This window comes from Typopeltis vanoorti, chromosome 2 (assembly GCF_054136105.1).
Source record: "Typopeltis vanoorti isolate ZY-2024b chromosome 2, IOZ_Tvanoo_1.0, whole genome shotgun sequence".
NCBI classification, from domain to species: Eukaryota; Metazoa; Arthropoda; class Arachnida; order Uropygi; family Thelyphonidae; genus Typopeltis; species Typopeltis vanoorti.
In genome coordinates this window covers 125,198,588-125,216,239 of record NC_143550.1, presented here as the reverse complement: position 1 = coordinate 125,216,239, position 17,652 = coordinate 125,198,588, and the positions used below count along the sequence as shown (strand labels likewise).

At 36.1% G+C, this 17,652-nt stretch overlaps 1 protein-coding gene across 1 annotated transcript in view; it reads right to left on the bottom strand.

Annotated features, from left to right (window-relative positions):
* The window catches only part of LOC150109415 (MICOS complex subunit Mic10-like), a 55,879-nt gene that overhangs the window by 16,708 nt on the left and 21,519 nt on the right, over positions 1-17,652 (bottom strand). The window contains exon 2 of the mRNA XM_090408076.1: positions 3,921-3,965. Within this exon, the coding sequence (XP_090264202.1) occupies positions 3,921-3,965 (45 nt within the window). The remainder of the gene's footprint in view (positions 1-3,920; positions 3,966-17,652) is intronic.

Genomic DNA, 17,652 nt, shown 5'->3' with positions numbered 1-17,652 from the left:
CAGCTCTGGTTAGGAATGATAGTTTGTTTTTGCCTGAATTTGTTATAATGGTGTTTGCTATAGTGAGAGTTGACTGTATATATAATTTTTCATTACATATTTTGAGCAAGTAATTTCTGAAAACTGCAGAAAACAATAACCTTTAAATTGCAAGTCCAAATAAGCTACACCGAATCCCACCACAGCAACTATGCTTATAATACCTGCTGTGATAGGATTCAGTGTAGTTTTGTTGAATAAAGGAACGTACAGATCCCTTTCTTCAACAAAAATATATTGTCCTTGTTAATTTTGATTTACTGATTACAAGTACCTACTTTAGGTTTTCCATTATATCAGATTTGAAAAAATAATAATACCTTATGAATTTTCACTTACCATAAAATTTTTTATACTTTTAACATTTGATAACTGAACAGTATATATAATACAAGTCTATGAAACACTGCTGCACTACTGAAGCCTATTTGATATGTTCAAGAAAAAAGAAATTCATTTATAAAGTATATCTGCTATATCTTGCATGCCTCAAAGAGATCAACACAATGACATATTTTTATCTTCTGAATCCTTTCCATTTTCATTCCTTAAAACCAAATATAATCCATACTCATAAACAACACACATGTATGCTATACTCTATAGACATAATATAATTTTGTTGAAGCTTCCTACAGAGAGAGAGAGAGAAAGAGAGAGAGACACAAAAGAAATTAAAAAATAATATTTATTTACAATTAATATTAGTGTTGATTTTTCTGTATTATCTTAAATGATGTGTGTAAAATGTTTATGTTTCTCAAGCACTATATACAATTTTGCACTTTAAATAAATTTATCTCCTAAAGAGAAATAAAGTGTTGTTCATTAGAAGAGACAGAAAGAGATCGCATTTTAGAAGGGAGTTGGAAGTTTTAGGGGAGAAAATAGTTTTTAAGGGAATTTCTGAAGCCAGAAAGGTGGATAAGAGTGTTGAGGGAAACAAATAGATATCCTAAAATTAATAGATGAATTTCCTTTATATGATGCAAAGTTGTGACAGATAGTTTTTCCCTAAGCAAAAGACAGTTCCTTCTTGATAGAGTATGCAGAAAGTACATTCCAGATAAGCATTGTAAACCCATAAGAAATGAACTTTTTTGTATTTAAGGATAATGATGAAGCTTCCACGTCTAAAGAAATAGGAAAGGAACTAATACTGCAAAGAAGATATGAAAGAAATACATTTTTTTAAAGAAAGATTGTGCAAAAATTTTGCATAATTTTTGAACAAAAAAACAGGTACGAGTTAAGAAATTTATATTTTATAGCCATTATTGACAGCTGAAGAAACAGTGTTATGAGTTTAAAGTTTGTGTATTCTCACAAAATCCTCAATGTGAGCCTTTAAAAATTTATTTTAAAACTGTATATAGCACTTGTAAAACAAGCATTTTACACACCATTTAAGATAATACAGAAAAATCTACAATAATATTATTTGTAAATAAATATAGTATTTTTGAAGTTCTTTTGTCTCTCACTCAATCTTTTAATTTATCATAACAACAATATCCTGAGTCTGAATCTGTGGTATTAACCATTTCTCATATAATTATAGAAGGTGGAAACACACTATAAAATAGAAATGGAGCATTAGGATTCTGAAAATGTAGATCCATCACTGCATTTACAAGCATGGCAGTTTCTGTTCACAAAATGAACTGTGAGGATACACAGAATCTATAGACTAGCAAACAAACGATTGTAGTGGAAGAAGAGAATCTCCCAAGCAGTTCTATGGAGGTTCCTTACTTAAAAATCAAGTTTACTCATCATTTCCAGCAGATTAAAGCACTTATCAGATGATCAAATATGGATAGTATTGTCAGTAGTGTTACAACAATGCAGGCAGTACAAAAATTTCACTCGTTTTTTTGACAGATGAGGCACGTTCGCTTGAGATGTTATTTTCAATTATCACAACAACATACGTCAGTTTCTACCACAAAATGAACATATGAGCATTTCAAAATCCACATGCAATTATTGCATGTGGATTTTGAAATGCTGAGCTCATTCGAATTCTGAGCTCATCCAATGCTTCACGTATGATGTCCTCCGCATATATACTAAACAAGTGAGGTGAAAGTAAACATCCTTGCCTAACTCCTTTTCCAACTTGAAGCCAGTCAGTCAATCCAACACCTGTTCTTACTGTGGCTTGTTGCTCCTTATACAAGTTGGCTATCAACCTGATAGTGTGTTGAGGAAAAAAACCCATTCCTTTCATTACTTCCCACAGTTTCACATGCTCAATACAATCAAAAGCTTTAGAGTAGTCTAAGAAACACATTACCAGAGGGAGTCTGAATTCTTTATATTTTTCTATGATCTGTCTAAGGCAAAGGATCTGATCTCTGGTGCCCTTACCTTTCCTAAAACCAGCTTGTTCCTTGGGCATCTCTGCCTCAACTTTGGCCCCAATCCTATTTAATATGATCTTCAATAAAATTTTGCTTGCATGGGATATCAAACTAATAGTTCTATAATTCTTGCATGCCTTCATATCACCTTTTTTTATGTAGTGGTATGAAAACTGACTTCTTCCAGTCTCTAGGCCATGATCCTGTCTCCCATATCCTTGTAATCAATCTATGAAACACTCATCCCTCTGTCCCCTGCGGCCTTAACTCTGCTAGGATTTCATCTGCACCTGGGACCTTATTGCTGTTGAGCTGCTTAACTGCTCTTTCAACTTCATGCTTAAGTGGAAGAGGTTCCAAATCAAAATCTTCCTGGTGGGAGGGCTCCACATTTTCTTTATACTCTGCTGTACAATTCCTCACAGTATTCTTTCCATCTGTTTTTGATTTCCAACTCTTCTGTTAGTAATGCTCCATTCCTGTCTTTGATGACATTCAGCCAGGAACTTTAAAGTACAGGCTGTTAAGGTGAGGCAACAGCTATGTAGCATGGCATGGAGGTGATTTTGAGCACCTGTAATATGTCCATCTTGCTGTGTTTCTTGTGCCAGTTAGCAAGGGATGTATGCTTATTTCTTGGCATTTTGCCTTCTATCTGCACTGCAGGTCATTGTTGTTGTTCGTTTTGCCATTACAAAACGGCTGTATCTTGAAATGTGAGGTTTCCAGATTCATTTTTATTGGAAGCTTTTTGTTAATTTTGAGGTGTAGAATATGTCTTTTAAATATGATGACAGGACATGAACTCACTCTGTATTTCTTTCATTTGAATGACCTGGAATATTTCCAACACTAAGACATAACCAGCCCTACCAGCAATGGAAAATTAAGTGTGTGTTTATTTCAAAAATTTGAATCACGTATTCAATATGGTTCCAGTGATACAAGAAAAACTGATCATCACCTTCCCCCACCTTTACTATGTTAATAATCCAGACCAATCACGTGCAATTTCAAATAGATTTCTCAGTGTCTTCTTCTGTATAAGAAAAAGCTTAATTCAATATTTAAAAGTTTATGATCTTGAAAATAACTGTTGTAAAAACCTATGCTCCAAAATTAACTCTTATTCAATGTTGTTTTCCAAGAAAGAGCAGGTATTCTAGAAATGCACTTCAAGTATCAATTATTTTCAAAAATAATTCATGTACTTTTTTTTTTTTGCCCAGCCATTTTCTTATAATTTAAAGAGAAAAAAATAATTAAATTAAGAGAGAAAAAAAATAAATAAAAACTCATTAATCTAATTTAATGTCATACTGCAAGTAACAGGAGAATTATTAAAACTTAGCTGACTTGTGTATTCATCAAGATAAAAAAAAAAGTTACCACTGTAATTAAAAGGTTTTCAGAATCTAAAATCCTATCTGAAATTATTCAGATAAAGATCTTTCTACCTAAGAGGTAAAAGGATAAATTAAAACATCCTCTAAAAATTTTCTAACTGAAACTTACTTTTCATCAATAGTGAAAAAATCACACCCAGTACAAGTCCAGTTCCTATAACAAATAATATAAAAAAAATTTTAATTAACAGCCGATTAGAAATTCTCATTTTATATAACAACTTTTCATTTTAATTTTTATATGCATAACTAAAATAAGATATTCAGCATAAAGGTAGAAACTAGGTAACCAGAGTTGGAAGTTTCTTCACTTAGTTATAATACAAATTAAAGATGCCAAGAAATTAATTTATAGTATTAAATTTTTTGAACTTTATTTACCACTTGGTTAGACTATAATAAATTTAGTTTAATCCTTTATCCAAGTTTATGCAAACAAAGCTTCAAGACTGATGCAACTTGTAGTAAAGGCGGACCAAGCTATCATCACTCCTTGTCTCAGTATCTCCCATAATGCAAAGCACATCTCATTGCAGACATGTATAATGCTATGCATTAAGGGAAGGGCCACTACCCAGACCAGTTTCAACCTTTATTGAGGTCTCGTCAGTGGGAGCCAGACCCAGCATTGGTGATAACATTAGTTATCATAGAATACAAAGAACATTCAATCAAAATCAAATCAATGCTAAACAAATTAATTCACATACATCCCTAGTAATATAAGATTATCAACGAAACAATTCCTATATAAGATTAAGAACCTAGTAATCTTAGGGAACAATATTAACATGCATTGAAGCAGAAGCAATGAAGAGGTCATATTTACCTATACAAGTTGCCAAAAGGTGTACCATCTTATTATTAAATTACTCTGGATTTAGAGAAAGATGTTGGAAGTTTATTTTTCACTTGGTTAGACTATAATAAATTTAGTTTAATCCTTTATCCAAGTGTATGCAAACAAAGTTTGCACCTGAAGTATCTTCAGGACTGAGGCAACTCGTAGTAAAGGTGGACGAGCTCTCATCACCCCTTGTCTCAGTATCTCCCATAATGCAAAGCACATTGTTGTGTCCTACTTTCTTATGAATACGCATTCTTAAGGGTGTCACGTGGTACTACTGAAACACAAAGGAATTGCCTCAGGGCGAGCCAAATCCAAGGTGTTAAAAGGTTCTGTAGATCTTGCCTCTCTTAAAGCTCTAGGAAAATTTATATTTTAACGCTGTGCCACCTACAACCATTAGATTAAGAAAGAGAAATCTTAATCAAGAAGTGAATTTACAGATGTACACTAATGACCAATGGTTTGCAATCGTGACCTAAACTACAACCTATTTCCTCCCACTTAGATTTGTACTTTTTGTGAGTGGTGCATCGGATTCTAAACACAGGCAATTTGATTTAAAGATAGCAAAAGGTTTATTAAACACATTAGTTATCATAGAATACAAAGAACATTCGATCAAAATCAAATCAATGCTAAACAAATTAATTCACATACATCCCTAGTAATATAAGATTATCAACGAAACAATTCCTATATAAGATTAAGAACCTAGTAATCTTAGGGAACAATATTAACATGCATTTTCACAAGTTAACTTAATACTCAAAATAGATCATCTCAATATTCACTTAAAACATAAATATTAATATATGAGATGAATAATATATGACTGTAGACTAAAATACAGAAATATTATTGAAAAGAAAATGAAAGAGTTTGAGAAGAGGAATCAAACCTTGGAGATGTAGTGGCAAACTCTGAAGAAAACATTGATTGATTCTGACAGAGAGGCATGTGGTGAGGTTGTGTGCAAGGATAAAAAAATCAGAACTCCCTGGTGAACACAGGAAGTTAAAGAGGCAGTGAAGGGAAAAGAAGAAAGCATATCAAAAGTTCCTGGCAAATAAGTCAGCTTTTACTCTAACAGAATACAGAGACAAATGTAAGAAAGCTAAACACTGTGTAAAACTAGCTAAACAAAAGTCATGGGAGGACTTTGGCAAGAATATAGAAAATAAATATCAAGAAGGTGGAAAAATATTCTGGAGGTTGTTGAAGAAGCTTAGGAATGGAGGAAAGAGTGCTGTAAAAGGAGTTAGAGATGATAAAGGTGACATGAAAACAGGAGAAAAAGATATCCTTGAAGTATGGAGTAATTACTTTGAAAAACTGCTAAATGAAACAAGCAGTGATGACAGCACAGTGATAAAAAACACTGACCAGGCATGCAGTCAGGAATACATATCCATACTTAAAGTAGAAAAAGCCATCAAAGGCTTGAAATGTGGAAAGGCAGCAGGAGTAGATGATATTCGACCAGAAATGCTGAAGTATGGTGGTATAAGAGTCTTACAGCGGCTGCACTGCATAGTTCAGAAAGCCTGGACAGAGGGACGAATTCCCGATGATTGAAGTAGAGCTCTCATAGTACCCATATATAAAAAGGGAAATAAAACTGAATGTGAGAATTACAGAGGTATTTCCCTACTGAGTGTTCCTGGAAAGATCTATGCAAGTATACTTGAGAAACGGTTGAGAAGAATTGTGGAAGAAAAGCTTGGTGAAGAACAAGCTGGATTCAGGCCAAATAGAGGCTGTCAAGATCAGATCTTCACTTTACGACAAATAGTTGAGAAAGCATGGGAATATAACAAAGATCTGTATTTAAGTTTTGTCGATTTGGAAAAGGCATATGACAAGGTGCCAAGAGAGAAGCTATTCAATACGCTGCAGTTATATGGTGTCAATGGGGCATTATATCAAGCAATACTTAGTCTTTATTTGAGTTGTGAGTCAGCAGTTAGAATTGAAGGAAGTACAGGAAGATGGTTTAATGTTAAATCTGGTGTGAGACAAGGATGTACATTATCCCCTCTGTTATTCATTATCTATATGGATCACATTATGAAGGAATGTGGTATTAAACCTGATATCAAAATTGGAGATGTTAATGTCAGCTCTTTGCTTTATGCGGATGATGTTATACTTCTAAATAAATCCGCTACAAGTCTGCAAGATTCTCTGACTAAATTGAATAGCTGTTGTAATAGATATGGTATGAAGGTCAGCAATAAAAAGACAAAGACAATGAAAATAGGCAGAATCATTGAAAATGTCAATTGTGTTGTGAATGGAGAACCTGTGGAACAAGTAAAACATTTCAGCTACTTAGGCACAATTTTTACTGAAGATGGTAAACTAAATATAGAAATAGACAACAGAATCAGCAAAGCTGGTATCGTGGGAAGTCAATTGAATAAATTCATATGGAATAAGAAAGAAATTAGTCGGAACACTAAATTAGCTGTATACAAGACTGTGTTCAAACCAATTTTAACTTATGGATCTGAGAGCTGGGTCAGAAGTAAAACACTTGAACAAAGACTAGAGACCGCAGATATGAGAGTCCTGAGAAAGATTAGAGGCGTGAACAGATGGCATCAATGGCAATATCATATTAAAAATGAGGATATTAGGAAAGAACTTGACATTGTCAGCATCCAGGGATGCGTTAGCAGAGCTAATCTCAGATGGTATGGTCACTTAAATAGAATGGGAGAGGAAAGATTAGCAAAACAAGTGTTCTCTGTTGGCAGGAAAACGACCCAGAGGAAGACCAAGATATAGGTGGATTGATACGGTACAAAGTGCCTTAGACGATAGAAATGTAAGATCTGATAATGTTGGAGTCTTGACAAGTAACAGACTGATTTGGAGGAAAATTGTAGATAGGAAGTTAGTAATGATGTAATTTTTCCATGTAGTACTGTCATATCCTGTACACCCCTTGAGGGTACATGGCAGGAATTTGATGATGATGATGATGATAATATATGACATAAATAGATGGTATAAAAGGGTTAGGAGTTCCTAACACTTTTATACCATCTCCCTACCGGCATTCCTTGTAACCTTTGTTGTTCACCTGTCGAGTAGAATTCTCCCCACGTGGGTCTCGCTTCGTAGCGTTTAATTTCATTTTGACCGCTTACGACTCCACGTGCTGTGTGCAACTGGTACCACCTGGGGCAACCTTTTATTCACGTGCCCTTGTACTTTGACCTTTTGTTCACATTAACTTGCACGTAAATCATAAAACAATTCATTGTATTATCTATTTTTAAAATTATTATATATTTATAACGTATCACTGACATTAGACAATCTAGTAAGAATCCTTTCATTTAATTATTCACAATTTCCTTTCTTTGTAATAATGTATTCTATATTTGTCCAGATATACATATAACACATACTTGGATGCAAGTATATTCTTTTTAGGGTTTTGCTTGTTAAATGATGATAAAATTGAAATTATTAAGAGTTTCAATTAATCAAAATTTAACGAAGTTCCCCCCTTCCCTCTAAAAATTTTTTCTTTAAAATTTTTCTTGTGTGTCCCTCATTTCAATTCCAGGGGAGGGGGTTCGTCAAAGATTTCCTGTTCCTTTCCCCTTCTCTGTACTGTGAACTCTTTTGATTAAAGAAATACCATGTATATCCAAGATTGTTTCTTTTATCACATAAATTGCTATGAGTGTAATTTATCTCTCTCTCTAGATGCTTTCACTCTGCCATTGTATCTAGGTCTTAAATTATATCCAGTTTGTCTTGATACATCCATCCCATTTCCACTAAGGTATTTCTCACCTCTCGCCTTGATTGATTATTGTTCATCCATGTTATTTGTCCCGGTGTATTCTCCATGCCGATTGTGTCTATTGTAATGGTTACTTGAGATGGGCTTCTCCTCATCCCCTCGACAGCTATTCTTACTTCTCTTACCTATTGTAGATTTCATGCTAAAACCTCCTTTGCGAAGTGTTCTTCTTCCTCCCGCATAATTCCCTTGACATACTAACCTGTCTGATCAGGTTTTATACAGTTTCAATCGGTTTGAGTGAACTACCAAGGTCTTTCCTTGTTTGGATCTCTCTTTTATCCTATAGGTTACCGGGGACAATTTTTCCTGGATCTCATATGACCCGGCCGCACTCCTTCCAAACTTACCTCCCCTTTTATTTACAGAGCTTTATTCTAACAATACAAGGTTACCTGGGTTCAGATCCTTGTATTTTCTCAATCTGTTTGCATAATTTCTTGTCCGTTGGGAGTAGGTTTCGCTAGATCTGACTACCATCTCATATGCCATTTTATTATTGATGATCAAGCTATTCAGATAGTCGTCAATGTCTGGGAATCCAGAGTTTACATGAGAGTTCTTGAAATCACTGGGAAAGGCGGGTTCAAAACCATAAAGGACTACAGCAAGAGCCTCCTTAACGGCAGTGTGTAAAGCAGTTCTGCATGCAAATAAGGTGTGCGCTAAGAAAACATCCCAATTTGAAATCTGGTTATCTACTAACTTAGATAGGGTAAGCTTCAACGTCCTGTTCATCCTTTCACACATTCCATTGCTTTGAAGATGGTAAAGTGTGGTGAACAGTTTTTTTTTTTATCTTTAACAACTTGCACAGCTGCAGGATTACTTCACCTGTGAAATTGGATCCTTGATCTGAGAGGAGCATCTCTGGTGTTCCATACCTGGAAATAATTAGCTTAAAAAGTTTATTAGCTACAGTTCGTGCAGTTTGGTCCTTAAGTGCTACAGCCTCTGGATATCGGGAGACCATGTCTATGACCACTAGTATGTATGACCCCCAGTACCTATTCCCCTTCTTGGTGATAGAGAGTGGGCCCACAATATCCATGGCTACTGCCTGAAAGGGGTGCGTGGGGGTTGGGAATGACTGGAGAGGGCTTTACCCAAAACACTGTACTTTTGCTGGCACAAGTGACAGGAAGACACATGACTCAACATCTCCCTTCATCCCCTTCCAAATGTATCTGTCCCATACTCTGTTCCATGCACCCCCTGGTGATCTGCTAAATCGGAATCATGAAGAGTGTAGAGTACCCAGGGAATCATGATTTTTGGAACTAGAATCTTGTCCTTCCATCTCCCCGTAACACTCTGCTTGGACAACAAGAAACCGTCCTGGTCAATGTATAAGGTGTGATGGAAGGATTGACTGTCAGGGGATTTTTCTCCTCTTAAAATTCTTTCATACACCCCTCCCCATACTGGATCTCTTCTTTGTTCTTTGATTATGCGAAGTTTATCCCAGACCTGATATTCTAGTCTGGGATAAACCAGAATATCAGGTCAAGAGGTGCGATTCCTTTCTTGCCCAGTTCACCTGCCTTGAATACGGAGGAAAATTTCTTTTCCTCTGAGCTAATACTATCTTCATGTGAAGTATCTAGAGATCTTGACAGATAATCTGCAACCACGTTTGTTGAGCCTGGAATATATTTCACCTCCAAGTTGAATTCCTGCATCTCTAATGCCCACTGGATGATTCTTTGATTCTTGTCTTTCATTGAAGATATGAATGACAAAGGTTTGTGGTCAGAATGCAGGATAATTTGTTGCCCCAATAGCATATATTTAAACTTTCTCAAAGCATAAACGATAGCAAGCGCTTCCTTTTCAATTGCAAAATAATTCACTTCGGAAGAGGAAAGTTTCCTGCTGATGAAAGCGATGGGCTTAAATCCCTCTCCCTCCCTCTGCTCCACAACTGAGGCAATCATGTCTTTAGAGGCATCTGCCGAGAGATAGAATGTTTGACCCAGCCTAGGATAGGTCAGCACTGGTGATCTGGTTAAAGATAAATTTAATAGTCGATGCGCATGCTGTTGCTCCTTCCCCCACTCGAATCTTTTTCCCTTTTTTGTTAGTCTAGGTTAAATGAATAGGCTCCATTCATTTTGAGTATTCGGGAATGAACTTCCTGTAGAAGTTGATCATGCCCAAATACCTCTTAACCTGTCGTATAGTGGTGAGAATCTTTGCTTTTAATATAGCAGTTACATTTGATTTTGTGGGTGTTATTTCATCCTCATTCACTACATGGCCTAAATATTCTACCTCCCTAAGAAGAAATTGGCATTTCGAGCACTTCAGGGAGAGTTGAGCCTTGTTTAGTCTTGCCATGACTGCCATTAACAATCTACAATGCTCCCTAATGCAAGATGAGTAAACCAGGAGAACGTCCTGGAAGCAGATAATCCCCTTCTCCTAACATATCAGATAGGATTGAATTCATCAAGCTCTGGAAGCTCATGGCTGAGTTCCTGGCCCCCCCCTGAGGACGTCAACACAGTTGATACTTTTGCCATCTTGTGGTGAAGGTAAAGTACTTCCTGTCTTCCTTCCTCAAAGGAATCTTGAAATAGTCAGAGTTTATAAGTCTAACTTAGAGAAGTACTTAGCTCCCTCCAGACCAATCAGTAAGTCCTCAATCTTGCATACAGGAAAGTCTATAAGTTTGGTGACCTTATTTACCTCTCTCAAATCCAGGACAAATCTTAACTCACCATTCAGTTTTTCTACCAGGATAAATGGACTATTCCATCTAGAATTTGATCATTCAATAATCCCCGCCTTCTCATATTCTAATAATAACTTTTGGAGTTTGTCCATATGTCTGAGGAGTGTCTGATACTGCTTTACATACACTAGTACATCGGAAGTGATTTGGACAGTATGTTGGACCTTGTTGGTACAGGAGAGCGAACCGATTTCTTCTGTAAACATTCTTGGATACCAATGGAATACTAACTCAAAAAAATTCTTCGATGTGAACCCTTTCCTGCTCTGAGCTCGACTGCTTAGTGGCATCTTGGGTTAACTTATTCCTCCACATGCTTGAGTCCTCATTACAATCCTTCATCTCGATCTCCATAGGCCTCGCTTATCTCACCAGCACTCCTCATTCTGAAGTCTGGCCTATACTACTTCCCACATAAAGACAGTGTTCTACTAACAAAATCACACGAACTTATTTTTTTCAAGAAAGTCAAGGCCCAGTATGACCTGATTACTAGTGTCTGCTACTTCGGGAAGGACCAATAATTCATGTATGGAGTTGACCGGGAAGCATTGTATGGAGATCTTTACCTTAACCTTCAGTGCTGAGCAGAGCTCAACCCTAGCAATTCCCATGATCTTAATAGGGTTGCACAATTCTGTGAAGTTATCAGGGGCTAGGTTTCTTTCTTTCATACTTAATGCTGAACGACTCGAGTTTTCCAACCCAATTTCCAACACATTATGTTTTGAACTATGATTGCCCATCCGTACAACATATTCTTGCTAATCTATTGTTTCTGATTTCCCTTCATCATGCACTGATGGCATTTAACTGGATTCAGAAAACCAGAGAGCTCGTTAGAAAAATCCGTGTGTTCAGGACCTACAAGGGGGGGGGGGGGGGGGCATGTGTCCCAGACTCCCTCCTTAGTTGAAGCCTCAACAGGGAGGTTTGAGCCATTTCTTCTAATATCCTCTCTCTCCCTCTGGCTAGATGGAAGCATCCATCCAAATCTTTAGCCCTTTTCTTAAATATCACACCCCATTAATTCATCACATAATCCAATTCTAAATTGTTGGAAGCCAACCACTTCAGGTGGATTCCTTCTTCTGGGGATGAAATTCTCATGAATTGTGAAATGGATAATATTCTATTCAGAAAGCTAGTTACACTTTCGCCATTCTCCTGTAAGCAATTATATAATTCCCTTAATAAGCGCTTGGGGGCTCCCCTTTTTCCTCGAGTACTCAGAGATTAGCACTTGTTTAAACCTCTGATATTATAGGGTCTCTCTTAGTATGGGAGAGGAGCAGAGGAAGACTTTGGCCTTTCCTACCAATCTGCTATGGAGTAGGACCAGTAACTGAAAGTCTGACCACCCTCCAGCCTTTCTTAGCTCTTCTATATAACTGAAAAAAAGCAATGACATTATCCGTCTCTTCCCCTGAGAATTGAGGGAACACGTGTTGTTGGTTAATACATCTAAAAAATTCGTCATCATTCATTCCTGAACTGCTATTGGGGGTGTGACATACTTGCAATCTAAGTTTACACAATAGTATACTAAACTAACTCTTAAACTCTTAACTTCAACCTTTGTTTTGTTTAATATTCTGGTTAGAATCTGAAACTTACTTCACATATGAATTTAGATTTAATTGCTTAATTCACAATCTTGTCGGCTGCACCATTTATGTTGTATCCTACTTTCTTAATTTCTTACCAATATACGCATTCTACTATAAGTCTTCCCTAGGGTGTCGCATGGTACTACTGAAACACAAAGGAATTGCCTCAGGGTCGAGCCAAATCCAAGGTGTTGGTTCGCTTTCATCTAACTAATATCAATGTGCTGCAGTCCTGTCTTATCTTAACCAAAGTCCTTCTTTCTCAGTTTACAGTTAGCTTCTTATCCTTATACATAACACTAGACAAAGAACTTTCAACTTTACTGTACACGTGGTCTTCTTATACTTGTTCCTTCAGCTATTGGCACTTGTTCCTCATACGATTTCCTTTCAGTTGTTGTTATAGCATGGATCTCTCCGGTCATTGATAGGTCCACACATTTTTAGTATATCAAGCCCATTCCAAGGACTTCATTGGAGTCTGGCGATTCTGTTTCCGTGAAATTCGCTACCGAGACACTGAGCCTTTTCCATGGATCGCCTGTCTTCAGTATAGATATATTTTCTTCCATCATAAAGCTTGGGGTATGTAACCTTTTTAACTGATACATGGCGTTTCCGACTATTACCTACGGGAGTCCAAGCAGAGTTCCCCGCTGGCCATTCGTCTAGACATTCTCGAAGAGAGACATTCCTTCTTGCAAAAAACCCTTAAAACTTAAGAGTTTTGCAGGGGAGGTTCCTAACCATTTTATACCATCTCCCTACTGGCATTCCTTGTAACCTTCGTTGTTCACCCGTCGTGTAGAATCCTCCCCGTATGGGTCTCGCTTCGTAGCGTTTAATTTCGTTTTGACCGCTTACGACTCTACATGCCATGTGCAACTGGTACCACCTGGTGCAACCTTTTATTCCATTGACGTGCCCTTGCTTGGGGTACGTAATCTTTGGATGGACAATGTCGAAACCGGTCTGGGTAGTAGCCCTTCCCTTAATGCATAGCATTATACCTGTCTGCAAGGAGATGTGCTTTGCATTATGGGAGATACTGAGACAAGGAGTGATGAGCGCTTGGTCTACCTTTACTACGAGTTGCCTCAGTCCTGAAGATACTTCAGGAGCAAACTTTGTTTGCATACACCTGGATAAAGGATTAAACTAAATTTATTAAAGTACAGGTAACCCTCATATCACGGTACTTATACAAAGCGGTTTTGACATAACACGGGCTACAAATTGTGGTATCCCTTGTTGAACGCAGTCTAAAATTTCTAGTAACCTTTTATTTTTTTAATTTAATTTTATTTTTCACATTTTTCACCACGGGACTTAAAAATCAAATTTTATCTTCGTTAAATTTGTGTCTGCCTGTATCGCGCAAGTAGTTATAAGTATCGAATTTAGTTTTATTGTATCACTGAATAAGGTACTGTCTAGAGAGCTTTTGCAATCTGTGTCATTCTCAACAAATATTGCAATTAGAGACAGATGGAATAAAAAGCACTAACTAATAAATCCCATGTCCCCTCTCACAGAAACTATGCTGTATAGACTTAAGCAAAACCATATGTTACACTAAAACACAGTATCTAACTAAAAACTATTGTCCAATTTTTCAATTATGAAATAAGTGTTTTTTATTGCGTTTGAAATTCTCGATGTCACTACGACAGATCACAAAGGCTAACTTAAAATAAAAGACTACCAAGAATTGAAACGTCATATAATGAATGTGAATTTGCCTGCCACCTCAAGCGCAAACAAGAAGCCATAAAATTCAACCAAGGGTTGAAACGTTTGTGAGAGTTGAGCCAGCCAGTAAAGAGAAGTTCCAATGGAACAATAAATGACACACTGTTGTGAATGTGTTAAAACTAATAGTGAATGTTGTTATGACAATTTCAGATGTTATGGAATTCGATTGAAGAGAATTAGCATTTCAACTCAACACTTGTCGGTTGCTTTTGTCTTTGGGTATCATGATCTTTTGTTAATACCGCACCAGTCATATACACACGTCTTTATAGCTGCTGTCTTTTGTAAAACAAAATTCAGCTTGTACGTATTGTAACAATTAAAAAAAAAACTTGAATAATTTATAAGCGTATAAAAGGATATCATCTGTAAATTGTTGATGTCCATAGGTTCGCCATCTAGGGTTTACTGTATAAAGTGTTTATTGTTGAAAATTGTCTTCGTTTTCTGCCAGGAAAGCACATTTAAAATCATAAGTGTGTTATTCTCAAGCAGAACAGTTTATTTTCTGGTGAGTTACATACATATGTAATGCTTTTTTTTTTTTTTAATGTAAAAGTTTATTTTTATGGATGCTGGATGCTGACAATGTCAAGTTCTAGGAATGCGTTAGCAGAGCTAATCGCAGGTGGTATGGTCACTTAAATAGAATGGGAGAGGAAAGATTAGCAAAACAAATGTTCTCTGCCAGGTTGGCAGAAAAACGACCCAGAGGAAGACCAAGATATAGGTGGATTGATACGGTACAAAGTGCCTTAGACGATAGAAATATAAGATCTGATAATATTGGAGTCTTGACAAGTAACAGACTGATTTGGAGGAAAATTGTAGATAGGAAGTTAGTAATGATGTAATTTTTTCATGTAGTACTGTCATATCCTGTACACCCCTTGAGGGTACATGGCAGGAATTTGATGATGATGATGTTTATTTTTATTTTAATGGCCACTAAAACTGCAACGAAAGGGGAAAAAAAAACCAACATTGAAGAGGAATTTCATTTCTCTCGAAGAAAAACCAGAAGTTGTTGCAAGGACTCTGAATTTAAATGAATCAACAATTCGAACAATCAAACAAAATGAACATAAAATCCGAGAAAGTGTTATTGCTGGGTCAACAGTAAGTGCAAAGCATGTTACTCGTGTTCGCGATATTCTAATAGAAAAAATGGAGAAATCTCTAATGATTTGGATAGAAGATTGCACTCGAAAGAAAATTCCTTTGTATGGACACCTTATTAAGCAAAAAGCTCTCAAAGTTTATAAACATTTAAAAGAACTTGATCAAGATTCTTCAGAAGAAATCTCTCAGCATGGATTTTCTGCCAGTAAGGGTTGGTTCGAAAACTTTAAAAAGCGGTTTTCTTTGTATAATATTAAAATCCAAGGAGAATCAGCATCAGCAGACATTGAAGCTGCCCGGAAATACCTAGCAGAACTTTTAAAAATCGTTAAAGAAGGTGGTTACAGTGCAGACCAGGTGTTCAATGCAGATGAATCTGGGTTATATTGGAAAAAAATTCCAAAACGCACCTATATTTCGAAAAATGAAAGCTCAGCTCCTGGATTCAAAGTTTCCAAAGATAGAATTACTCTACTGTTTTGTAGTAATGCATAGGTGATTACATGACAAAACCAATGTTTATTAACCAATCTGCAAATCTTCATGCGATTAAAGAGCTCGACAAGTCCATCCAACCTGTTTATTGGCAGGCCAACAAAAAGGCATGGGTTATAGCTAGCATGTTTGAAAATTAGTTTTTCAAGAGTTTTGTACCCGATGTAGAAAGTTACACAAAGAAAAAGAATATGGACTTCAAAATTCTACTAATTTTAGATAATGCACCCAGGCCACCCAACAAATTTAAGCCATCCAAATATTAAAATACCTTTTTTGCTGCCTAATACTACTTCACTTATTCAACCACTTGACCAAGGAATAATATGAACATTTAAGTCATATTATATTCAGCAAACATTTCAATTAATTTTGGAAAAAATGGAATCTAATCCAAACATGACACTGCCTCAAGCGTGGAAGGAGTTTTCAATATTGAACTGTGTAAAAATTATTTCTCTGTCCATTAAGGAATTACAACCCTCTACGTTGAATGCTTGCTGGAAAAAAAAAAATGGCCTGAAGCCGTAATGAAACAAAATTTCGTGCCTCCAATGGATGCCGAGCTATGTCATATAATAAACGTTGCACACAATTTTGGTGGAGAGGACTTTTGCAATATGGTTGAGAACGAAATTAGTGAATTAATTGATGGAGAAACAGATTTAAATGAAGAGGAAGTGGTATACAATTAATAAATGGCGTCGAACCAAATGGCAGGGAAAGTTCTGCCAAAAGATTCTGATTGTGATGAATCCGTTAAAGAAATTAGCAGAAGGATTGGACTTGGCAAGAAAGATAGGAAGTTATTTTACGGATAATGATCCCTCAATGGAGCGCTTGGGAAAATTCATGAGACAATTTGCTTAGTGCCATATTATGAACTTAATAAAAAATTGCAACATAGTGGAAAGCAAAGTCTTATTACTGACTTCGTGATGACTAAACCAGCCGAAGTATGCAATGAGAATTATACAAATGATGTCCAAGAGATTTCAAGTGGTGACGACCTCCGGCCACTTAAAGAACATCCACGAAATGTTATTTCTGAAGACAATGATGACGATTAAAATATGCACTTTATTTTATTGTGTCTAAAACATTTATGCATTATGTGCAATGAAATTTATGTACAATTTGTAATTTTTATATTACGTATTTGTCATAGTTTATGTTTTCTTAACTTACATGAATTAAATAAAAATATTGTTTTTGTTGGATATGTCATTGTTGTTTATATAATTAAAAAAAAAACGATTTTGGAACCTAACCCTACTTTATCTATGTGATCTATGTCTCATATAACGCGATTTATATAACGCGGCATTTCTATGGAACCCAACATCCACGTTATACAAGGGTTACCTGTATTTAAATTAATTTAAAATATTCTTGGTTTAATCTTTTATCCAAGTGTAAGTAAATAATGCTTGCAATAAATTCCTTATC